This window comes from the organism of the source record quoted next, unplaced genomic scaffold, assembly GCF_019419815.1.
Source record: "Pyrus x bretschneideri cultivar Hongxiangsu unplaced genomic scaffold, Pyrus_bretschneideri_v1 Contig3, whole genome shotgun sequence".
Classification (NCBI taxonomy): Eukaryota; Viridiplantae; Streptophyta; class Magnoliopsida; order Rosales; family Rosaceae; genus Pyrus; species Pyrus x bretschneideri.
Genome location: NW_025999612.1, coordinates 9102501 through 9128894, shown reverse-complemented (window position 1 = coordinate 9128894; position 26394 = coordinate 9102501). Strand labels below are relative to the sequence as shown.

General features: G+C 38.5%; 1 protein-coding gene, 1 long non-coding RNA gene and 1 pseudogene across 2 annotated transcripts; 2 read left to right on the top strand and 1 right to left on the bottom strand.

Moving 5' to 3' along the window:
- Nucleotides 1-13866: 13866 nt before the first annotated feature.
- On the top strand, nucleotides 13867-17568 carry LOC103926796 (annotated as a pseudogene).
- On the bottom strand, nucleotides 16666-25847 carry LOC125479593. Its single transcript, XR_007260121.1, has 2 exons — nucleotides 25815-25847; nucleotides 16666-16783 (listed from the first exon to the last, which is right to left on the bottom strand). It is a non-coding gene; the product is annotated as an uncharacterized LOC125479593 (long non-coding RNA).
- Nucleotides 18260-20165, top strand: LOC103959389 (cytochrome P450 736A117). The gene is made up of 2 exons (XM_048589100.1): nucleotides 18260-19216; nucleotides 19398-20165. The coding sequence occupies exons 1-2, from the start codon at nucleotides 18260-18262 to the stop codon at nucleotides 20010-20012; spliced, it is 1572 nt and encodes a 523-aa protein (XP_048445057.1). The 3' UTR covers nucleotides 20013-20165.
- Nucleotides 25848-26394: the final 547 nt, after the last annotated feature.

Below are 26394 nucleotides of genomic sequence, written 5' to 3'. Positions count from 1 at the left end.
GGGTTTGTTATCCCTCCAACAAGATCCTCTCTGGATTCTTTGGTGAGGAGAATCTTGAGAATTCATAAATTGTATTCATTTATCGTATATTATGCAGTTAATTTTTATTAAACACTGTTGTATTTAATTTTAAATAAAAATATTTAAAATAATTTTTTACCGCACATTGTACCAATGAATAGATATAATTTACGAATCTTTATTATCCTCACCAAGACAATCCTGATTCGTTTTTCATCGTCCATGGCGGCGCATTTTGTTGAAAAGTCTAAGAGAGAGAAATTCAGAAGATTGTGGAAGATAATCTGGGTAGGGACCGTAGGGTTAGGTTTTGGGCGCTTTCAATGGAAGTCTAAGTTCAGAATATTGTGGGGTACCTGCAATAACAATAATGGTATTACCTTTCCTAAATTTTTAGACAGTCAAACTAAAAATCTAAACCACCGAAAGCTGTGGTTGATTGGTATTTCTGTTTGGGAAAATTTGAAATAGGTTCAATTTTATAGATCATCTTTTAAAATAAATTTAATTTTTAGTGATTTTTAATTTTTAAAATAAGTTCAATTTTTTGTTATTTTGAACCCATATCAAAAAACCTCTTTCTCTTTTCAACAACGTTGAAAGAAAGTTTTAAACTGGAATCTCTCAGTCTCATACCTCTTAGATTTAGGCTATAGCTTATATCATAAATGTACCTGTGCATTTTGTTTCAGATTTGGATCCCATCCGGATTCAAGTTGTAAGGATTTTTAACTATTTATCGTATATCTTGTGATCATAAATTATTTTAAATTTACTTATTTTAAATTAAACATAAATAAAACTGATTGTACAAGGTACTATAAACGACCAAAATTTAAGAATTATTAGAATTTTCATAAAAAAAATCTGGAAATGATCCTCATCCTTTTGTTTCTATATAGGCTATAGCCTATATCAAACAATTGATCAAATCATTTGTCTATTCCATAGCTGTACCATTGGAAAAAGACAGCTGCAGTATCTAAGGGATAAATCCAGAGTAAGGAAGGTACTCAATTTAGACAAGGGTTAGGCTTTGAATTCATTTAATGCTGGAGAAATGATAAAAAGATTCTTTTAAAGTATAACTCTCTATTACTTCACAATTTAATATTAATTTTTATACTAACATTATAAATTGTTGTTCCAAGAATATTTCTTTTTTTTTTTTTAATTTGGCCACTCCAGCATTACTATCATGGGAAGAGACTTTGAGGAGAATTTATTGATAAACAAGAAAAATACAATATGTCAGGGGGGACATGAGGCTAAACCTAGACCATTAAATAATTCATAACAACAATTGAAAACCTCTTTTAGCAAAACCTATAACAAGGAGGCTTAGAAAGGTTATGAGAATAAGTAGCTGCAGCACAAGGAGGGCATGAATCCCACCAATGGACACCGAGGTGCTCAACACCATAATTGGCCAAACAATCAGCAACTTGATTACCCTCTCTAAAAATATGAGAAATTTGAACCTGCATGGAGGATATTAAAATTTGACAATTATGCCAATTGCCCAAAAACCTCCATGGGATAGATGTCAAGGAAGGTGAGGATGAAGAGAGAAGATGAACAACCAATGAGGAGTCACATTCAATCCATAAGGAATGCCAACCTTTATCCCAAGCTAAAGATACAACATGAATAACAGCATGTAGTTCGGCATCCGAAGAAGAGGCTAAGCCTATTGAACCCGCAAAACAACCAAGAGAATTACTTGTAAAATCTCGAAAGATACCACCAAATGCAGCCACACCAAGGGAACCTCTTGCAGCACCATCAGTATTCACTTTGATCCAAGACTGAGAAGGCGGACGCCACAACACCTCAATAATTTTTGGAGCCTTAGCAGGACGTCCACGACACTAATAGAATGAAGAATGCAAAGCTCTTCCACAGAATTCTTCATACAGCCGGAATTGAGAAAATCAATTTCAAGGAGTTGACATTTAATAGACCTTACAACATAATTGATGGAAACAATCTCCTCATGAAAACGAACAGCGTTGCGAGCATGCCAAATAGAATAAAAACCAACTCCAATCATACCCCACCAAAGCAGTTGCACTTGGGTACCAAAACCTTGTTGTAAAGGATAATGGAAAAAGCTAAAAATATCTTGAAATAAATATTGAACTCTGAATAATTCCAAAGCAGAAGACCAAATTTTACATGTAAAAGAGCACTCAAAGAAAATATGTGAAGCAGTTTCCATACCTTCATAATAAAGAGAGCACATAGATGCTATAGCAAAACCTCTTTGCTGCAAGAGATCATCAGTTAACATCTTACCATGTAAATACTTCCACAATGTAACCGAATTACGAGGGCGAAAGCAAGATTGCCAAACCCATTGATCCCATTGAACCACTGGTTGTTTATTAAGTTTAAAATCATAAGCCAAAGATAAAGAAAGGTCACCATTTGAAGCAAACAACCAAACTATTTTGTCATCAATCCCATTCTTTGAAGGAAGCCCAATAGAAGAAATATCATCCCAAATGGGCACTAGCCATGAATGTAGAGTAGGTGGGGGAATCCAACAACCATCCACAATAAAATCAGAAACTTTAGCTCGAAAAGTCTTACATAAATTTGGTGGCATACCAAGCCTATCAACTATTGGAAAATCTAACAATCTCGCATGCCAAAAATTAATACTTTACCATTACCTATCACCCATTTTGATCCATGAAAAATATCTGAAAAAAGAGGCGTAAACCAGGCCAAATGGAGGAACTCTTGTATGTAGAACACGTCTGTCCAAGACAATTAAAAAACCAACCTTGAAAAAACCGTGAAGCCATAGATGAGGTAACCAAAATATCCCAAAACTTTTTCAATAAAAAGGCCTTATTTAAAGCTGAAAAATTCCGAATGCCAAGACGTCCTTCATTTACGGGAACACAACATTTTTTCCATTCCACAATAGAAAATCCACAAGAATTAGCACATCCCGTCCAAATGAAATTTCGAGTCCAACTACGAACCTGTTTTAATATTGTAGGTGGCCAAGAATAAACCGAGAAAGTATGAGACAACATGTTTACCACAACTGACTTGACTAAAGTAACTTGACCAGCCATTGAGAGAGAGTGACCTTGCCATTGAGAAAGACGAGAACGTATTTTATTTGGCTTGAAAATATGCCCTCTTAGGTTTGCCTTTAAAAATAGGAACCCCCGAATAAGTAAATGGAAGCTCACCTTCAAAGACATTGTGTCAGGATAAAATACGCAAACGACGCGTAGAAGCCGATTTCCCAACATAAATACGAGATTTACCTTTACTAATACATTGACCAGAATTCACACCATATTCTTCAATAAAATGCATAAGGTGTTGATTATTGGCTCAAACAAAGTAGTCTAAAACCAACAAATGATTTCGGCTATTTTTATGGTTGGCATGCTACATGTGGGAAATAAGAAAAAAAATGGATGCACTTATGCCTAACTCTTTATTACTTAATGAGAGGCCTTGGCCTATAAAAGGAGGTGTAGGCATAACTCAAAAACAACAAGGAAGAAAGAAAAATAGCAAGAAGCCATTCGGCATAGAGAAGAATTTTCTCAAATTGTCTTGCTTTGTATTTTTGGTTTTCTCTTCCTATTGTAAGTGTGTGAGCTTGGGTTATTCGGATCTTTGGGAAATTGAGTGATAAACACTATTGTATGTTCTCATTGATTATAGTGAAATACTCCGTCGTCTCCAAACTGGATGTAGGCATTGCCGAACCAGTATAAATCTTGGTGTTCTTGTTGGTATTGTTCTATTTATCTGTTATCAGTTTCTAGGGTTTATTATATTTCACTCACACTTGTTGAAGCTTCCGCACAACAAGTGGTATCAGAGCCCAGTTTTTCGACTAGGGCTTTGTTTTTTTTCGTGGGAGTGAAGAAAAAAAAAGGGAAAATTTCTTGGCGCTGCATTCCCGTGAATAGTGCCGAAGAAAATGGCTGGAGATGAAGGTGAACCTGTGAAGAAGAAGGAGTCGGCACCTACATCCAACAGACACCAAATTGCTACTACAAGGTTAGAGGTTGATAAATTCAATGGCTCTAATAATTTTGGTATGTGGCAATGTGAAGTTATGGATGTCTTGTATCAACAAGAGTTGGATATGGTTCTGGAAGAGAAACCAGAAGATATTGAGGACAAGCAGTGGACGCGAATTAATCTTCATGCTTGTGCTGCTATTCGATCATTTCTTGACAATGAGTTGAAATACCCGTATATGAAGGAAACTTCTGCCAAGGAGTTATGGACAAAATTGGAGGAAAAGTATATGACCAAGAGCGCAGAAAATCGGCTCTTCCTGAAGAAACGACTCTTCCGTTTTCAGTATAGTCCATGTATTTCTATGCATGAACACCTCAATGATTATAATAAAATACTTGCCGATTTAGCAAACCTTGATGTGAAAATTCCTGACGAGGACAAGGCATTATGTTTGTTAAATTCATTGCCTGATGATTATGATCATTTGACAACTACTTTGTTGTATGGAAAAACCGAGGTGAAACTTGATGAGGTGTCTGCGGCATTGGTGAATCATGAGTGTCGTAAGAAAGAACTAAAGACTCACAATTCACAAACCGAGGCACTTGTTGCAAGGGGTCGAACAGTGGAAAGAAAATATGTGAAACGGGGAAAATCTCGTTCAAAGTCACGAGGGAAGTTTCCTGCTAAAGATGAATGTGCCTTTTGCCGCCAAAAGGGTCATTGGAAGAGAGATTGCCCCAAATTGAAGAACAAAGAGAAGGAGAAAGCGGGCCCTGAAGCAAATATTGTAAACCAAGGAGATAATGATCTCGAGTTTGCTTTGGCTAGTTCATCTACTAATGGTCACTCCAAGGAGTGGATTTTGGATTCAGGCTGCACCTATCATATATGTCCCATTCGAGAATGGTTTTCTAGCTTCGAGGAGCTGGATGGTGGAGTTGTTTTGATGGGTAATGATAATGCCTGCAAAACACAAGGGATAGGAAAAATTTGTTTGAAGATGCATGATGGAACAGTCAGAGAATTAAGTGATGTTCGGTATATACCGGATATGAAGAAAAACCTTATCTCTCTGGGAGCTTTGGAATCCAAGGGTCTTAAGATCACCATGAAGAGTGGAGTTCTTAAAGCTGTGTACGGGGCACTGGTGGTGATGAAAGGTATAAGACGAAATAACTTGTATTTCTTGCAGGGAAGTACAATTATTGGTGGAGCAGCCATAACCGAAGCTATTGACGATAGCACAGACACCACAAGGTTATGGCATATGTGTCTAGGGCATGCTGGTGAAAAAGCGTTGCAAGGATTGGTGAAGCAAGGCTTGTTGAAAGGTGCAAAGGCATGCAAATTGGAATTCTGTGAGCATTGTGTGTTTGGTAAGCAAACTAGGGTAAAATTTGGCACTGCTATTCACCACACTAAAAACATTCTTGATTATGTTCACACTGATGTTTGGGGACCTTCCAAGAATGCATCTTGGGGAGGTAGCCATTATTTTGTCTCCTTTGTTGATGACTTCTCCAGAAGAATATGGGTGTACACCATGAAGCGTAAAGATGAAGTCTTGAAAATATTCCTGAAGTGGAAAAAGATGATTGAAACTCAAAGCAATCGAAAGATCAAGACTCTCAGATCAGACAATGGGGGTGAATATAAGTCTGATCATTTCTTGAAAGTCTGTCAAGATGAGGGTATCGTGAGGCACTTTACGGTTAAGAAGACACCACAACAAAATGGAGTGGCGGAGCGCATGAACCGTACGTTGCTTGAGAAAGTCCGGTGCATGTTATCTAATGCTGGTTTAAGCAAGGCATTTTGGGCTGAGGCAATCACTTATGCAAGCCATATCATTAATCGATTGCCAGCTGCTGCAAACGAGGGCAAAACGCCCATGGAGGTATGGTCTAATAAACCTTGTACTGATTACAAGTTCTTACACATATTTGGTTGTCCCGCTTACTATCATGTTAGAGAAAGCAAGTTGGATCCAAGAGCAAAGAAAGCTCTATTTATGGGCTTTAGCATTGGCGTGAAGGGATACCGACTCTGGTGTCCAGATGAGAAGAAATTTGTTGTAAGCAGAGATGTGACCTTTGATGAGGCTGCTATGGTTAATCAGAACAAGCATGAAGGTGAAACTAAAGCAACCAAGATCATGAGCAACTCAAAACAGGTGGAGTTACTGAAGACTCCAGTTGTTCCAGTAAGGTCTGATGTTACAAACACTAGTCCTACAGTTAATCATGATGATGAGGACGAGGATGATGAAGAGGAGGCACCTACCCAAGAGCCTCCACAGCAACAAGACTATATTGCAACCAGAAGATCGAGAAGGGAAATTCGAAAGCCTGTTCGATTTACTGATATTGTGGCATATGCACTTCCCGTTATTGAAGATGATATTCCATCCACCTACAAAGAAGCTGTCATGAGTTCAGAGTACGAGTTGTGGAAGAAATCTATGGATGAGGAGATGAAATCTCTTCATAAAAATAAGACTTGGAAGCTGGTTCAGTTACCAAAGGGGAAGAAAGAAATTGGTTGTAAATGGGTGTATGCCAAAAAGATGGAATCTTTGGGAAAAGACAATGTAAGATTCAAAGCCAGATTGGTAGCTAAAGGCTATGCTCAGAAAGAAGGCATTGACTACAATGAGGTATTTTCTCTTGTAGTAAAACATTCTTCTATTCGTATTATGTTGGCTTTGGTTGTGCAGTTTGATCTTGAGTTGGCCCAACTTGATGTCAAGACTGCGTTCTTACATGGTGATTTGGAGGAAGAGATTTTTATGTCTCAGCCAGAAGGTTTTAAGGTTGCTAGAAAGGAAAATTGGGTTTGCAAATTGGAAAAATCATTGTATGGCTTGAAGCAGTCTCCAAGACAATGGTACAAGCGATTTGATCGATTTATGATCGGGCAAAAGTACACAAGAAGTCACTATGATCATTGTGTATACTTTCGCAAACTACAAGATGGAACCTTCATTTATCTGCTTTTATATGTTGATGATATGCTTATAGCATGTAAGAGCAAAGTGGAGATTGAAAGGTTGAAGACTCAACTGAGAAATGAATTTGAGATGAAGGACTTGGGAGAAGCTCGGAAGATACTAGGTATGGAAATTGAAAGAGATAGACCGAATGGCAAGATTAGTTTGTGTCAGAAGCAGTATTTGAAGAAGGTACTACAACGTTTCAGGATGAAGGAAAATTCAAAACTAGTTAGTACACCTCTTGCCCCTCATTTCAAACTTAGTGCTTCTATGTCTCCTAAAACTGTTGAAGAGAGTCAGTACATGGCTCAAATTCCTTATGCAAATGTTGTTGGTAGTTTGATGTATGCTATGGTGTGTACTAGGCCTGATATTTCACAAGCTGTTAGTATTGTTAGTAGATATATGCATAATCCAGGAAAAGGGCATTGGGAAGCTGTGAAATGGATTCTACGGTATATTCTGGGTACTGTGGATGTTGGTTTATTGTTCCAGCAGGATAAAATTACTGGTCAATGTGTTGTTGGATATGTGGATTCTGATTACGCAGGTGATTTGGACAAGCGTAGATCCACTACAGGTTTTGTATTCACTATTGCTGGAGGTCCAGTGAGTTGGAGGTCGACTCTGCAATCTACAATTGCTCTGTCAACTACTGAGGCAGAATACATGGCTGTAACAGAAGCTATAAAGGAAGCCATCTGGCTTCAAGGGTTGCTTGATGACTTAGGGGTTCAACAAGACCATGTGGATGTTCATTGCGACAGTCAGAGTGCTATTCATTTAGCAAAGAATCAAGTTCATCATGCACGTATGAAACACATTGACGTGAGGTTCCATTTTGTTCGTGAGATTATTGACGAGCGAGATATTCTTCTTCAGAAGATTGGGACCGCTGACAATCCTGCGGATATGTTAACAAAGCCAGTTTCGTTGCTCAAGTTTAAGCATTGCTTAGACTTGATTGGCATTTGTAAAATTTGTTGATTGCCCCATGGGGGAAGTGGGAGACGACTATTGGGAGTTCTAATTAGAGGGTTTGCGCCAAGGTGGAGATTGTTGATTATTGGCTCAAACAAAGTAGTCTAAAACCAACAAATGATTTCGGCTACTTTTATGGTTGGCATGCTACATGTGGGAACAAAGTAGTCTAAAACCAACAAATGATTTTGGCTACTTTTATGGTTGGCATGCTACATGTGGGAAATAAGAAAAAAAATGGATGCACTTATGCCTAACTCTTTATTACTGAATGAGAGGCTTTGACCTATAAAAGGAGGTGTAGGCATAACTCAAAAACAACAAGGAAGAAAGAAAAATAGCAAGAAGCCATTTGGCATAGAGAAGAATTTTCTCAAATTGTCTTGCTTTGTATTTTTGGTTTTCTCTTCCTATTGTAAGTGTGTGAGCTTGGGTTATTCAGGTCTTTGGGAAATTGAGTGATAAACACTATTGTATGTTCTCATTGATTATAGTGAAATACTCCGTCGTCTCCAAACTGGATGTAGGCATTGCCGAACCAGTATAAATCTTGGTGTTCTTGTTGGTATTGTTCCATTTATCTGTTATCAGTTTCTAGGGTTTATTATATTTCACTCACACTTGTTGAAGCTTCCGCACAACATAAGGTTCATAAGGCTGCGCTTGTCACCTTTGCAAAATACCATTATGTCATCCGCATAGAGAATATGAGAAGGAGCAGTCACTCCCCGAGGGGAAGAAATGGGTTTAACCCTTCCAGAATTTACAAGATCCACTAGACCTCGACTAAAAACATCTTCAGCAAGACAAAAAGGGAGAGGGGATAGAGGATCCCCCATTGTTCCAAAAATATGAGACGACAGAAAATTCTACTTTTGAAAAATTCTTGTTAGCATTTCTCTTACTGCAAAATTAAGTCAAAGAAAGATAAGTTAAAAAACAAAAAATAAAGAAGAAGAAATCAGTGCCATATATTTTACTCAGTTAATTGTGCTTAAACTTGTAGATAGGAAATGAAAGAAATTGATGATTCACCATAAAAGTAAGAGAGAGGATCCCGGAGATCCTTCAATTATATTCGTTCATTATATATCGTGCGGTCAGTAGCGTATAATGTACGATGAACGAATGTGATTGAAAGATCCTCAAGATCCTCTTGATAAAAGTAATTGGTGATATGGAGAGAATAGTACCTTAACCTCATATTAGCGACATTCTTTAGCTTTCTTCTCGTAAGCTTTAGATGCCAACTGATGGAGGAAAGAGTCAAACCCTAATCAAGAGGAGTTTCTGAACATCCCTTAACCCGAGTTTATCTTGTGTTATGTGTTTGTTCTCGAATTAGAACCAAAGGTATATACTACCTGAACTGCCGTGAAAGGTACGAGTTCACATGGATCGGTGTAACCACGTACACCTTCGAATAGTTTTCAGTTCATCAAACTACGGGATTAGCACTACTTGGATCTTCAGATAAACCCTTTTATATACTTTCCACTTATAGTTTGGAAGGTTGGGCGTTTGAAACTGCTATGGAGGGCGTTTATGTGCTCTAAAGTTCCATAACATAAGCCCAGTTAGGGAGACACAAGATCGTGACTGTTTGCAAACATACTCCACCTCCAAATTTTGTTTTTTTTTTCTCCCCAAGAAGATTAAAACAGGTGGAGTAGCTAACTAATCTCTTGCAGAAAATGAAAGAAAATTTTAAAATTAGTGTTTGCTTCTTTAGCTGACAAGAATCTGCAGGCCGGAGCTCGACTATGGTGAACCAGGCACACTAGCTAGTGGACTAGCTAACTAATCTCTTGAAGAAGACAAATTCAAAATTAGTGTTTGTTTCTTTAGCTGACAGAATCTACAGGCCGGAGCTTGACTATGGTGAACCAGGAAGATTTTGCCGATGTTTACCAAATTTCTTTGAACTGACGTGTTGTTAAAAAGAATTGAGTCCTCTAACTTGGACGTGGATCCAACTTTGCTCTGACTTTGCAAAGTAGCAAAAATTGTCGTTAATTTTTCGTTTCTAGTTGGTGAAGGTTATGTGCACACACGTAGATGATAATGTTATCTAATTTCAGATTTTATTCGCCTCGCGACTAGTGTAAAATTTAGATATGCAAATAGTTGGGTACTATCCAACCGAATTTTAAAATCATATTCGGCAGATGATTGCTGAACAGGTAGGAAAACATAAGCACTCTCATTGGCAGAGGAAGATAGCAATTCTGTACGAGGCCTAAACCAGCAGTCTTCTGGTTTGCCAAAAAAAAAAAAAAAAAAAAAAAAAAAAAAAAAAAAAAACCAGCAGCCTTCTGAGAAACAGCAATTAGCCTTTGAAACATTTCGTTCCCATCAACAGCTTTAGGATTCAACTCTGGGTTATTAGATATCTAGCCAGCCATGGATGTGGAATTATGATTTAGGCAAAACACAAAATATCATGGATTTTCTATAACCTACAAGTTGACGCGTGTGCTGCTAGTGGTGGGGTGGTTGAGCAATTTGATTCCACCGCCTGACATCTGTTAATTTTTATTAAACATTTATCATTTTTTAAGTTTTGATTCTTATTGAATGCGAATTTAAATCACATTATTACTAGATCAGTATGAGGCTTAGCCACTTCCCTATTTCCTTAGTGTAGATATATCATTTGCTAAAAAAAAATTAAAAAAAAAAAACTTAAACGGTGTTTGTATGTTTAAAATCAAAGATACCAAATATACACAAACATACTAATATTATAGGTTTTTTTTTTTTAAATTAAACGTAGCTGAAGCTCATTGGTATATTTGAAACCAAATGCATGTCTTCATGTACAAAAAAAGGAATATGATTCTCTCATCTCTTTTTTTTTTTTTTTCTCTCCTTCTATTTGAATGGTCACAATTAAATCATGTCAACATCTTATATTAATTTTTTTATAGAAAGAGAAAAAAAAAATAGAGAATGTGAGAGGAGAGGATGAAAGGAAATAGAAAGAGGAAAGGAGAGAATCCTAATCCCTAAAAACAGTACCCATCTAGTCAGTTATAAATAGAGTAAATTGTAACTATGGTCTCTTAATTTTAACTCAATTGGAGCAATGATCCCTTAACTAAAAATCCATTACCATTGGTCCCTCAACTCATCAAAACGTGTAGCTATGGTCCCTTAACTAAAAATCCATTACCATTGATCCCTCAAATTTAATTCAACTGGAGAAATAGTCCATTAACTTTAACCCAATTGTAGCAATGGTCCTTCAACATAACTTGTTTTGACAAAAATTTTGACGTAGTTGACGAAAATGATCATAATTACACACTTTGATGTGTTGAGGAACCCTTATTATATAAATGGTTATTCCAACATAACTTATTTTGACAAAATTTTGACGAAATTGATAAAAAAGACTATAGCTACACATTTTGATAAGTTGAGGGACCAATGGTAATGAATTTTTAGTTGAGGGACCATTACTCAAATTTAATTAAAGTTGAAGGACAATTACTACAATTTATTCTTATAAATATACAAATCTAAGGTCATTTATCAACACACTCATATAACCAACATACAATTACACGTACTCATAGTTTGTACAAAAAGAAAGATACTTGTACTATTAATGGCTTTTTTTTGCTTAAAAAAATAGAGGAGCAATTCAATAGGTACAACGATCATAACCAACAAAAGTGCGAATAAAATAGATGTTAGCATCATGTACACTATATATATTGAAAGAACAAAAAAAACTGAGCAAATTAAACCTCATTTGAAGATTGAACACATAAGGATCGACTGAAATAGTCTGAATTAATGGTTTATGGTAGAAATAGGAGGAAGAAAGAGAGATGGAATGACATTAGAGGCGTTCATCTTCAGTATCTACAATCAATTAGGATAGTAATACAAAAATTTATCTCCGATTATTTATTTATTTATTTTTTTGTCAAATAGCAAACTTTATTAAATTCGGATTGGAATGTTTACATCTTCAGCAAGAACATTAAATAAAAACTCCGGATCAATAGCATCCCAACGGAAGACACCTCCATGTGAGGCAACATATGAGGCTACAGCATGCGCAGCGGCATTTACTTTCCACTTGACAAACCCAAACCTTACCCCTTGTAATTGAGATACTAACTGACCAATATCATGAATATAGCATTCCAAAAGCGCATCCACCTCATATTTCCCATTAAGCATTGTAATTATCACCTAAGAATCCGACTCAATCTCCACATCCACATAACCCAACTCCAAACAAACCAATAAAGCCGCACGAATAGCTGCAGCTTCCGCCATTGCCGCCGTATTGAAAAACAGTCCACCCTCTCCCCCAGCCACTTGCAACAACCCAGCAAAGTCGCGCATAACCCATCCATAACCACCTTTGCATGTCTTAGCACACCATGCACCATCACAGTTGACCTTCATCACCCAAAAAACTGGCCGCTTCCAGCGTACAGGCTGCCCATCAAACACAGCCCCACCCACGGCCCCCATTCCCCCCAGATTCTTTATTTGCCGCGGAGGTGTAGACTTTAAATTCCAATAGTTGATTCCTTACCAAGTGAACCATCTCCATTGGATCATGTGAAACTTCACGAAAAAGCATGTCATTCCTACTCTTCCATATTTTCCACATAATAAACACACACTCCTGCAGCAACTCATCCTTCCTATCATTTTCATGAAATCGTAGACATAACCCCATCCAAGTCTCAGGATTATTTATTAGTAAATTTCAAATATATTTTCAATTACCATAAATTTGGAAAAATATGTAAATAATAAAATAAACCAAAAGAATGGAACCTTATATAATAAAATAAACCAAAAGTATTAAAAAATAAATAAAAAACAAAAAGAATGGAACCTTATATATGACAACCGGTGCTTGCCGCTTTCATTTACGTCAACTGCACGCAAAGCCTATTTTCATCACTTGGATGCGAGTCAATGTACTAGTCATCAATCATCATATTTATCCTGATTTGTTTATTCATCAAAATAAAACTACAAACAAATACTTGTAAGTAAAACTATTAAACACTATATGCTAATATACATTGTTGATCGTTTTTTACCAGACCTTCTTTGTAAGTGATTCTGAGTTTGATCCTTGTTTCCCACTTCTTTGTTAGTTATTAGGGTGCAGGGTGGGGCTACACCTATATGTTCCTCTCTCTCTCTCTCTCTCTCTCTCTCTGGAGAAATATCATGAACATTAAAAAAAATTAAAAACAAGGAAAGAAAGAGAAAGTCATCACCTTTGCAATGGTTGACTGACTATAATATGGTGAGGGGAATCAACTGGTATGGTTCTCCATGGCAAATTTTGTGCATCCTCGTATATATCTAGAATTGGTCAGGTATCAAGGATTGGATTAAGATAGATAACTTTTAAAATTCCACGTGCATTAAGGGTAGAGAAAAATGATTTTTATTTTCTTATTTGGAAGGGATTGCAGACGGAGTAGACATGAAAGAAACCTCCACCTTTCTCACCATTCCATTTTACGAAGAATTGAATAGGTAAGTATTTTTTATCAATCCATCTCCTACCCACAAGTTGGCTTAATTTTTGTTTTTCTTTCCTTTAACAAACCATGAAAATAGTAACCTATTCGTTTCAATCCAATCCATTACACCAAATGGGACCCTAGCTAACATATCTAACGCAAAGTAGAAACTTCAATTTTATGTGGCTTCAAATTTGTAATGGAAACTGCAACATGTTAAGCAGAAAATGTAGACACCTCCAACATATGAAGCAGAAAATGCAGACACATGGCCTATTTAAGACAAATTTTTTATAAAAGTTTTAGGACGTCATATGTTGCAATCACCGATTTCCGGGCGGTGGTTTCATTTTTTATTATACATTGGTGCATGAAGATGTTTATTTAAACAAGCTTCACAGAAGGAGATGCGCACACATTTTCTTTTGCTAATATTGCTAGAGTCATGGATAAAACCTCCTTGTTTTTGCTGCCTTCGACCATCACACTGTTGGCCATTCCTCATCCTCCTATACAGATGGTACAACTCCGCGTCAACCACCAACAAAACCCCCTCACCCCCTTCGCCATCAAAGCTCCCTATCATCGGAAACTTTCATCAACTAGGATTCCACCCTCATCGCTTACTTCACGCCTTATCTCAACGCCATGGTCCTCTCATGCTTCTCCACTTTGGACGTGTCCCGGTCCTTGTAGTCTCTTCATCTGAGGCTGCCCGCGAGATCATGAAAACCCATGATCTCACATTTTCTGACCGACCCAAGTCCACCAGCGCTGAGAAACTCTTCTACAACTGCAACGATGTTGCATTTGCTCCTTATGGAGAATACTGGAGGCAGGTGAAAAGAGTATGTGTCCTAAATCTTTTGAGCAACAAAAGGGTTCGCTCTTTTTGCTCGGTGAGGGAAGAGGAAACCAAATCCATGATCAGCCACATAGAGCAATCATCATCATCTGTTTTGAATTTAAGTGAAATGTTTGTGCGGCTTACTAATGACGTGGTATGTAGAGTGGCTCTGGGGAGGAAGTACGGTGGCAGAGATGGTGAGAGGACGTTTAAGCAGCTTTTGGGGGAGTTTGGAGAGTTAGTGGGGACTATCGATTTCGGGGACTATGTTCCATGGCTTTCTTGGTTGAGTCATGTCAACGGTTCAAAGCAAAGTTGGACAAGGTGGCTAAGCAGCTGGATGACTTTATAGACGGAGTTATTCAAGAACATATGAACTATAGTTCAAAGAGTGGAGATGATGAGCAAAAGGATTTTGTGGACGTTTTGCTTGGGATTCAGAAAGGAAACTTGACTGGTTTCCCTATTGATACAGTTACTATAAGGGCTCTCATCCTGGTAACTCTGTATCTCTCTCTCTTATATATATAATTATATATATATATATATTATGTTAGAGGTTTATATATATATATATGTATATGTCAGAGGTTAATATCTTAATCAACATAAATCATTCATGTAGGATATGTTTGCTATTGGCACTGATACAACATGCACGATGGAATTAGAGGCAACGGTGGATTAACCATGTTCCACGATAGATGGAAGTTGGGGAACACTTACTCTATAAAAAGGATTCCCTGCTCACAGAGAATTTCTTTTTCGATTTGGGACTATCACCATAAGAATATTCAGATCTCTAGTGAGTAGAAGAGTCCCTTTGAAACACGACCATGTCTTCTGCAGGTTAGCTTCATCTATGTAATTAACAACTATGATGTGTTCTAGGGTTCAATGTTAGAAAATATTTGATTTATTCCAACATTTGGTATCACAGCAGACTAAAATGCCCTGGAACCAATATGTTTGTGTTTAATTTTTTCTGTATGATGAGTTCTGCAATTTTAAATTCATATCATCATGCACTTTTTGCATTATTTAAGTTGTTTAAATTATATATGTCATTCTCTGGTGATGAGATTCATGCAACGTCCACATTTTTCTCAAAAGAAAGTATGTATGAGCAGGCAAGATATTTAAATCACGCATGGTGTCTTTGTTCAGCATAAACTCTTGTCCAAAGGCCTGAGATATAAGTATGAAAAGATTATCCTTTAATGGCAGTCTGTACCTCTTGCTCATAAGTGTGGTACAAACATGCATTGGTTAGTTACTAACAATAATTAGATGTCTTCTGCAGCCATGAATTTCTCTTCGATTGAGCCTTTAAGTGGAGGAAATTTCAAGAAATGGAAGCAAGACATCGAGATTGTCCTGGGCCTGATCGACCTCGAGATTGTCCTGTGCACCAACTGTCAAAAGTAGAAAACCAGATAAGGACAATTAATGGACTATAAGAGCATTGTCATATTGCTTTATTAATTTGTCATGATGTTGAATTTTACAGACAGAACCAAATGTATTTATTCTGATGTGGCTATATATCGATGAACGTTGAATCGTTCAAATCTTGCACTACCGATGAATGTTGAATACTTTTTTTCCGTATTAGTATTCCACAAGGGTAATGATCCTCGAGTTTCTTTCTGTGGAGCTTGATAATAGTTCTGCATGTTTCTCTATCTGTCACTTATTTTTGGGACCACAGCGTGTATCATCATCCGTTACTACACGGCCAATCAGAAAAGAAGATGAGGATTTGTCTGGCATATTTCTGTTAGTAAAACAAGGTGGAAAATCTGAATGGTATAAAGTAATTGAGGTGGCTTCCTTGCCGATTGACGACTAGTAGGTGCCACCGAAAGCAAATCTCAGTATATTGAAATTGATTACGACAACTAGGGGCGCCATACCAGAAACTCTGATGCACTAAATTTTGGTTTCCAATGGCTCTACTTCAATTGCTAAAGGAACACTCTTTGCTTCTTGCATTCAGTTTCCTCATATTGTTGCTCAAGTTTATCTTTGAGGGTAAGTGACGGAAAAGAAAACTCAAACTTCCACCAAGCCCTCCGAAGCTACCTGTCATTGGTAACCTTCACCAGCTGGGAAAAAACCCCTCACCTATCTCTTTGCGGATTGGCAGAGCAGTATGGCCATGTTAGAGAAGAAGTTGCTCGTCTGGTTTGTCGGGTTGCAGAGTCTTATCCTGGCACCACCAATCTGACCAAGATATGCTTGCTGGCTCAGTCACTGATCTACTTCTCATACAGAGCACGCACGCAATCTTCTTATTGAGGCACTCTGGCTTCCAAAATTGTTGTCCTTGGCAAATCTATTCTCTGGTGAACCAGTACTGCAAAATGTTGTACCTTGATATTCAATCACGTGCTTCAAGCACAAGTGTTTAACCTCAGAGGCTCAGAGCGACCATATATCCTGAAGATAATGTCCGAATTGCTGAGGACCAAGAAACAAGGCATCATGAACAAGTTAATCAACACATTATATGTTAAAGGTTAACATGTTAATCAACACATATCATGAACAAGTTGCAGACTGAGGTACGAGGAATAGTCGGTAACGGAGCACACATAACAGAGGATGATTTGGTAGAAATGCACTACTTAAAGGCGGTGGTTAAGGAGACTTTTCGCTTGCATACACCAGTTCCATTACTGGTGCCTAGGTTGTCGACCCAAGATGTGGAAATAGGTGGTTACAAAATCAAATCCAAGACATAAGTGGTGATCAATGCATGGGAAATAGCAAGAGATCCCGAGTTATACAAAAAACCAGAGGAGTTCGAGCTAGAAAGGTTCCTGAATAGAGGGATAGATTATAAAGGGAATGACTTTCAGTTGATTCCGTTTGGAGCTGGTAGGAGGGTCTGCCCAGAAATTCAGTTTGCCATAGCTGTTAATGAGATTGCCTTAACAAGTAACGTGCACAAGTTCCATTGGAAATTGCATGGTGGAGCGAGCGGGGAGGATTAAATGCTTAAAAGTTAAGTGCACTGCTAAAAATTGGAGGCACATTCTTGTAAATTTTCGACGCCAACTGCTGAGCAAAGACAAAGTCAAATCTTGTGTGCGCGCGCGAGCTTGCTCTTGTGACATAAACATAAACATTATGTCTCCATAAAAATTAGGGTGTGATATCCATACACCCCTTTTCACTTCTTACATATCTTGAGTTAATTTTTGTCCTTGGATCTTCTTCAATTTATCCGATTCGACAGCAGAAAATTGGAAGGGAGTGCTTGGATATTACACCCCTAAAAAATATCATCAGAGGTGATATTTTTTAAATTTAAGCTTGATGATATCACCTTCAGATACGAGTTTACATCAAATAGCTTTTCTCTGATCAAACTACAGGATTCGTATGCGTTCCAGTTTTAGTTGGAAGGCTGGGCGTGTGAAGATGTCGATGATATCTGCTGCCGAGGACGACATCTGTTTTATCTATAGTTTCATTACGTAAGCAAAAACACGAAGATATGTAAAGATCATGAAATCTGTGACCTACTTAAGAATATCCAAAAGATCTTTGTATATTTACAAATCCAAGCAAAAATAAAAGTCCAAGTTTCATAAAATTCGTCGACATCTGATTTTTCTACAATCTTGTGAGGTGAATCCAAGATCTCTGTCACAAATAATGTAGTTACAAGGTCAATGTCAGCAAGTTGGAAAAGCTTTCAAGTTGTCTAGAATTGGTGTGGTCTACATACGGACAATTCAGCCTTTACGTTGTTTGCTTTTGGGATGATCCTATTCCGCACGATACCAAGACCTAAGATCTGTATTTAAACAACAAACAGACACAATTTCCTTCAGTTTCCTAATTAAAACACTTGTTACTGATTCAAAAAGAAGAATTAAGATGCTAAGACATCTCTTACAAATGCTACAACTGCTTGGAACCTCCGACTTGTTGCAGCCTGTTTCCTTCGCGCTCATGGCCATTTTCCTAATCCTCCTATACAAATGGTCCTCTGCTAGTGCAACCACCGCCAACAACTCCTTACCGCCATCTCCACCAAAGCTCCCCATCATTGGAAACTTTCACCAATTAGGCTTGCACCCACATCGCTCACTTCTAGCCTTATCTAAACGCCATGGCCCTCTTATGCTTCTCCATTTCGGAAGTGTCCCAGTCCTTGTTGTCTCTTCGGCTGAGGCTGCCCGTGAGATCATGAAAACCCATGACATCGCATTTTCCGACCGACCCAAGTCCACCATCTATGAGAAGCTTGCCTACAACTACAAAGACATGGCAACAGCCCCTTATGGTGAGTACTGGAGGCAGATGAAACTTATATGTGTTTCAAATCTTTTGAGCAACAAAAGGGTTCGCTCTTTTCATGCTGTGAGAGAAGAGGAAACCCAGCACATGATCAACAAAATAAAGGACTCTTGTTCTATATTATCCTCTTCCTCCTCATCATCATCAGTTCTGAATTTAAGCGAAATGTTTTTGACGCTTACCAACGATGTGATATGTAGAGTGGCTCTAGGGAGGAAGTACAGTGGTGAAGAAGGTGGGAAGATGTCCAAGGAGATTATAAAGGGGTTCATAGAGTTATTGGGAACTATGGATATCGGGGATTATATCCCATGGCTTTTTTGGTTGAGCCATGTCAATGGTTTGCATGCCAAGATAGACAAGGTTGCTAAGCAATTTGACGACTTTCTAGAGAGTGTGGTTCAAGAGCATATCGATCAGACGCATGTCGAGAACAAGGAACAAAAGGATTTCGTGGATATTTTGCTTGGGATTCAGGAAGGAAGCTTGGCTGGTTTTTCTCTTGATAGAGTTGGCATAAAGGCTCTTATCTTAGTAAGTCTCTATATTTGCATCTGATTTGCATATGCATGTGACATTTACATATACTTGGAACTAGAAAGTTTACTATAACTGCTTGTAAACGTTGACAAAATGACGGAACAAAAAATGAGCTACTGAATCACAAGAGGATGATTTTACCTGATCAGCCTAAGTTTGGTAATTGTTCATGTAGGATATGTTTCTTGGAGGCTCTCATACCACATATACAGTGCTAGAGTGGGCAATGACTGAGCTTTTGAGGCATCCGAGGATCATGAGCAAATTGCAGAATGAGGTACGGGGAATGGTCGGAAACATAACAGACATAATTACAGAGGATGATTTGGTAGGCATGCACTACTTGAAGGCAGTGATCAAGGAGACTCTTCGCTTACATACTCCAGCTCCATTACTAGTTCCCAGGGTGTCGACGCAAGATGTGAAAATAAATGATTACGACATTAAGGCCAAGACACTTGTTATGATCAACGCGTGGGGAATCGGAAGAGATCCTGAAATGTATGAAAACCCAGAGGAGTACGAGCCAGAAAGGTTCTTGAATAACAGTCTAGACTATAAAGGGAATGACTTCCAGTTCATTCCATTTGGAGCTGGCAGGAGGATCTGCCCGGGAATTCAGTTTGCAATATCTATAGATGAGATTGTTCTGGCGAATATCGTGCACAAGTTCAACTGGGCATTGCCCGGTGGAGCAAGTGGCGAGGGTTTTGACCTGACTGAATCAAATGGTGTAACTGTAAACCTAAAGTATCCTCTCAAAGCTGTTGCTCTTCCTTATTTAGGTTGAAAGATAGAGGCTACATTGTCTATGTACGCGGCCCATGTATTTTATGTCTAACGTAAGGCTCTAAGCCTTCTACCGTCACCTATTATGTTCGCCTTGTCTGTCGCTATTGCCAAATAACTAGCACATGCAGTGCCAGAGTATTATGTGTGTGAATGTATGTTTTTTTTTTTTTTTAACAAACGATATTATCTACACTAAAGAAGTGGGGGAGTAGACTAAGCCTCACGCTGACTATAATAATGTGGTTCAAATTTGTCTTTGGCGAAAATCGAACCTAAGACCTTTCACTTACAAGTGAAGAGGAATACCACCAGACCGTAGTACTAAGTGGCGTGTAACTGAAGGAATTTAAGAAACCACTTACAGTTTATATTGGAGAGGGAAAGCTCCCTTGTTGATACAAATTGACAGCACGTAGGGTGGGACGAAAATCCATTATTCCGAACCCTGATCGTCGTCTCTTGTGCACCAATTGTCAAAAGTAGAAAACCAGAAAGGACAATTAATGGACTATAAGAGCATTGTCATATTGCTTTATTAATTTGTCATGATGTTGAATTTTACAAACAGAACCAAATGTATTTATTCTGATGTGGCTATATATCGATGAACGTTGAATCGTTCAAATCTCGTGTTGGGAAAAAAAAACTTAGAGTACACAACTCTAACACAAGTGTTGGAGAGACAACACAAGTAAACAAATTACTTGTATTACACAAACAAATATTACAACACTCTCAAAGGACACTCTTAAGAACAATGACACTCACTCACTTTCTAGAGACAAACTCTAGAGCACTCACACTCTTACAAGACTACTTACAAGGCTTCCCACTCTCTTACTTAGCTCTTCTGAATTGATTGGTTGCTTGTTGATTTGTTGATACAAATGGTGTGGATGCCTTCTCCTTTTATAGGCATGGATGAAACCTTGGAGAAGCATGGACACACCATGCTAAAGATATCTAGATAATTCCACTAACTTCCTAAGCTAGAATTATCTACACTAATCTTGCATGTTGGTGGAAACCTCACCATTCTTCTAGACTCTTCCACCAACTTAAGAAACAACATTCTAGTCATTTCTACAAAGTACTACTTTAACTTGGATAATCTAGCTAACCAACCTTAGTGAATGTTCTAGAATTCTTTATTCTAGATTTGTGTAGGTCCTTTAATGAGATGGGGTCGATTTCTTTAACACTCCCCCTCAACACCATCTCATTCTTCTCTCTACGCTGGGTTGACAACGCTTCATCTTGAACACCCATTTGTATGAGATGGGTTTCACATAGTTTGATATTTCTTTAACACAGTATCCTCTTCGCCCAGATGTATGCCACTCGGAATTCTGTGATGCTTCTTTACACATCTTAGCTTCAACTGCTTCTTCTACTATGGTTGCGGTGGCGTATTTGAGATTTGGCTTCAATATTCCTGTCGACTTCCTTAGTTGTGAATGTGGAGTTGATACTTCCACTTCACTAGATCTAACTTCTTCAGTTTTCTAATGACTCTTAGGTACTTCTTGCTTGACATCGTTACCATCAAGCAATTCCTCGAGCTCATCTGGACTCGGTTGGATTTGGGCAACTTGGTCTCCCATTTTCTCCTGCAACATATCTTTAATCTCTCTTGAGTTAGGCAACACTTCATTTTCTAAGCACCACCAAGAAGATGCTTCAGCATCCCATTGTTCATCCATAGCTAGATATGCTACGGTGTCCCAATCATCTTCACTTTTCTTCTCTGAGTTGGCGACGTTACTCTCTGCAGGCCTTTTGAACCAGCAATCCTTTGCCATGTGGCCATTCTTTCCACAATTGTAACACTTGCCCTCAAATCTTTTATTATTCTAGGACTGAACATGGTTGCCGTGATACTTCGGAGCTCCCCCTGGCCGAGAACTCCCTCATTCTTGATGACCTCTTTCCTTGTCACCATTTCTTTTAGATCCACCACCAGCACGCTGCTTAAAACTGCCTTTACTTTTGGTGTAGAGCGCTTCCTCCTCACCTTTTAACGAGATCCCTCCCATTTGCTTTGCCAAAGCTTCTTGATCGGCAAGCAAATTCTCAAACTCAACAAGTGATGGTTGGGTCGGCCATCCTTGTATAGCGGCAACGAAGCCTCGATATTCGGGTCTCAATCCATGGATAATTATTCTTTTTATCCTGGATTCTACAATGGCAGCACTAGGATCTAATTCAGAAATTTCACGACAAATAGACTTTACCTTGTGGAAATATTGCGCAATCGTCATGTCCCTTTGGGCCACTGATAACAACTCGTTCTCGAGAAGCTGCAGTCTTGTATCGTTCCTCTTTGAAAAAAGTGTGGCGAAGGTGTGCCATGCTTCTTTTGGTGTCTTGGCCTTCCGTATGTGCTCTAACATGTCATCTTCAACTGTAGTTTTTAAGGCAAACAGGCCTTACCTGCCTTGATCTTCCACTTCCTCAAAGCGCCGCTGGTGTCTTCTTCTGGCTGCGTAACTTCATTACTGCCGACGACATCCCAAAGATCTTGGCCTTGTAGGTAAGACTCCATACATGTCGCCCACGTGTTGTAATTTTTGTTGTTCAACTTCTTGATTGCTCCAACAACTTGAAGATCTCCTATCGTGTCGGCAGAGCTTCAATAAGCCAAACAAGATTAACGAATAATCTTGCGAAGTACTAAACTTCTCACGATTCTCAAAAGCTTCAATAGAGACAGTCCCTGATCGTACCGCTCTGATACCAATTGTTGGGAAAAAAAACTTAGAGTACACAACTCTAACACAAGTGTTGGATAGACAACATAAGTAAACAAATTACTTGTATTACACAAACATATATTACAACACTCTCAAAGGACACTCTTAAGAACAATGACACTCACTCACTTTCTAGAGACAAACTCTAGAGTACTCACACTCTTACAAGACTACTTACAAGGCTTCCCACTCTCTTACTTAGCTCTTGTTAATTGATTGGTTGCTTGTTGATTTGTTGATACAAATGGTGTGGATGCCTTCTCCTTTTATAGGCATGGATGGAACCTTGGAGAAGCATGGACACACCATGCTAGAGATATCTAGATAATTCCACTAACTTCCTAAGCTAGAATTATCTACACTAATCTTGCATGTTGGTGGAAACCTCACCATTCTTCTAGACTCTTCCACCAACTTAAGAAACAACATTCTAGTCATTTCTACAAAGTACTACTTTAACTTGGATAATCTAGCTAACCAACCTTAGTGAATGTTCTAGAATTCTTTATTCTAGATTTGTGTAGGTCCTTTAATGAGATGGGGTTGATTTCTTTAACATCTCGCACTACCGATGAATGTTGAATACTTTGTTTCCGTATTACTATTCCATAAGGGTAATGATCCTCGAGTTTCTTTCTGTGGAGCTCGATAATAGTTCTGCATGTTTCTCTATCTCTCACTTATTTTCGGGACCACAGCGTGTATCATCATCCGTTACTACACAGCCAACCAGAAAAGAAGATGAGGATTTGTCTGGCATATTTCTGTTAGTAAAACAAGGTGGAAAATCTGAATGGTACAAAGTAATTGAGGTGGCTTCCTTGCCGATTGACGACTAGTAGGTGCCACCGAAAGCAAATCTCAGTATATTGAAATTGATTATGACAACTAGGGGCGCCATACCAGAAACTCCGAGGCACTGAATTTTGGTTTCCAATGGCTCTACTTTAATTGCTTAAGGAACCCTCTTTGCTTCTTGCATTCAGTTTTCGCATATTGTTGCTCAAGTTTATCTTTGAGGATAAGTCGCGGAAAAGAAAACTCAAACTTCCACCAAGCCCTCCGAAGCTACCTGTTATTGGTAACCTTCACCAGCTGGGAAACAACCCCTCACCTATCTCTTCGCGGATTGGCAGAGAAGTATGGCCATGTTAGGAAGAAGTTGCTCGTCTGGTTTGTCGGGTTGCAGAGTCTTATCCTGGCACCACCAATCTGACTAAGATATGCTTGCTGTATTACGTTCAGCTATTGCGTTCAGAACAACAACCTTTGAGCTTGCTTTAGTTCAACTTCTGCATAGCTTGGATTGGGAGCTTCCTCCGGGTATACAGCTAAAGATTTGGACTTGGAAGAAATTTTTGGTATCACAATGCACAGGATAGCCAATCTGATTGTCGTTGCCAGACCGCGGTTTCCGTGAGACGAGAAGACTCACGCATTGCCCTTTGCCTATATCTCAGAAGCAGACTCCTAAAGTAAATGGAAGAAAGAACAAGATGATTCCCTGCTTGCCACGGCATGCGTAAGAAGTTATTCAAGTTCTGCGCAATATATAATGATTGATAAAAAGAAAATTATTAATAGCAGAATTCACAGGACAAATACATTGCTAGGCCAAAAAACCGCTACGAGAGAAAAAGAAGAGAAAAAACTAGTACTAGACTAGAACGTGTTTTACAAGGCTTAACTGTCCGACAAATTTTGCTGGCTATCTTGTTTGAGTTAATATTTGAACATTGGGCTATAAGTGTGAGAAAGCTCAGAGATGCCAATTAGAAGAAGACTTGCTTGAAGCCTAGCACCAGGTCCAGAGACAAATTGGTGTCTCCCCATTAATGCATATACCATGTGCCTATGATTTAAATAACAAGTGATGGAGGCTAACTCACAATCAGCCAAAAAGCACTTTTCAGTGGCAATACAATTAAAAAGTTGATGACTCAATACTTTTCAGATGCTTTCGGGTAAGAACAAAGTTGCAACAGTTGGGCTAATTGGCCTATCAAAGGAGGAAGAGGCCCCAGAGACAAAGACACTCAACCAATCAAACAAACAAACATACAAACTCTGCTCTCAAGCCAGATTTGCATCCAAAAGCTGAAATCAACCCAAATGTAGTCCTTTTAGGACAAGCTATCTCTTTCTTTAGTTTAAAAGCTTTACTATCTCCTTCAGTGGTGTAGTATCGATTCCTTTATGTAAACTTGTTTACCATCCATCCCTTTCTAGCCTACAAACCCCTGTAATCACAAAAATAAGTGACTGCAAGAAGTTCAACCTTGACAGACAAAGTGAAATCTTGCCCGAAACTCTTTGTTTGTTCTCTAAATTTGTAGATCTATTACGTAATGCATTCTCCAATATGTATTCAAGTCATATTCACCTGTTTTCCAACTTTAAGAGTCTCATTTGCATTTGGATCTGGTTAGTTTAATGGATATGATATATTAAAATCAATCAAGAACCAAGCAAATGGCTAAATGGCTTAAAGGGGATCTGGACTCCCTTCATTCGAACATACAAGACTATGAACTAAAAGTCCTTGTTTACAAGGCAAGAAAAAGAACTTAATGTGGACTTCTATCCACGACAATCCTTTGATAACAAGAAGTCCGAGTAACTTGGGGCGCAAGTAATTGACTTAAAACACACTTGTTCTACATCTGCTATATTGAGATAGCAGTGACACGCCTAGCACTCAGTTAGTTTTGATTGCGAGCATCAAGGCCTACACCTAGCCCCACAAAGGTACATTTCAGAACTAACTTTGTCCTCTTTTTGTAGCACATCAACAAGCAAGAGCCTAACTACACATCCAAAGTGTCAATCCCTTGGGGAGCTGTGCTGAGATGCCGATGACCCTTCTCCACGGAAATCTTCACCACCAACAGATCTACTTCTCATGCAGAGCACGCACGCAATCTTCTTTTCGAGGCACTCTGGCTTCCAAAATTGTTATCCTTGGCAAATCTATTCTTTGGTGAACCAATACTGCAAAATGTTGTACCTTGATATTCAATCACGTGCTTCAAGCACAAGTGTTTAACCTCAGTGCGACCTTATATCCTGAAGATAATGTCCAAATTGCTGAGCACCAAGAAACAAGGCATCATGAACAAGTTAATCAACACATTATATGTTAAAGGTTAACATGTTAATCAACACATATCATGAAAAAGTTGCAGACTGAGGTACGAGGAATAGTCGGTAATGGAGCACACATAACAGAGGATGATTTGGTAGAAATACACTACTTAAAGGCGGTGGTTAAGGAGACTTTTTGCTAGCATACACCAGTTCCAATACTGGTGCCTAGGTTGTAGACCCAAGATGTGGAAATAGGTGGTTACAAAATCAAATCAAAGACATAAGTGGTGGTCAATGCATGGGAAATAGCAAGTGATCCCGAGTTACACAAAAAACCAGAGGAGTTCGAGCTAGAAAGGTTCCCGAATAGAGGGATAGATTATAAAGGGAATGACTTTCAGTTGATTCCGTTCGGAGCTGGTAGGAGGGTCTGTTGGGGAAGAACTTAGAGTACACAATTCTAACACAAGTGTTGGAGAGACTGTTGAATAAGAAGAGTATCCAAGATAACTCTAATGATCCCAAGAAGAAGAAAATAGA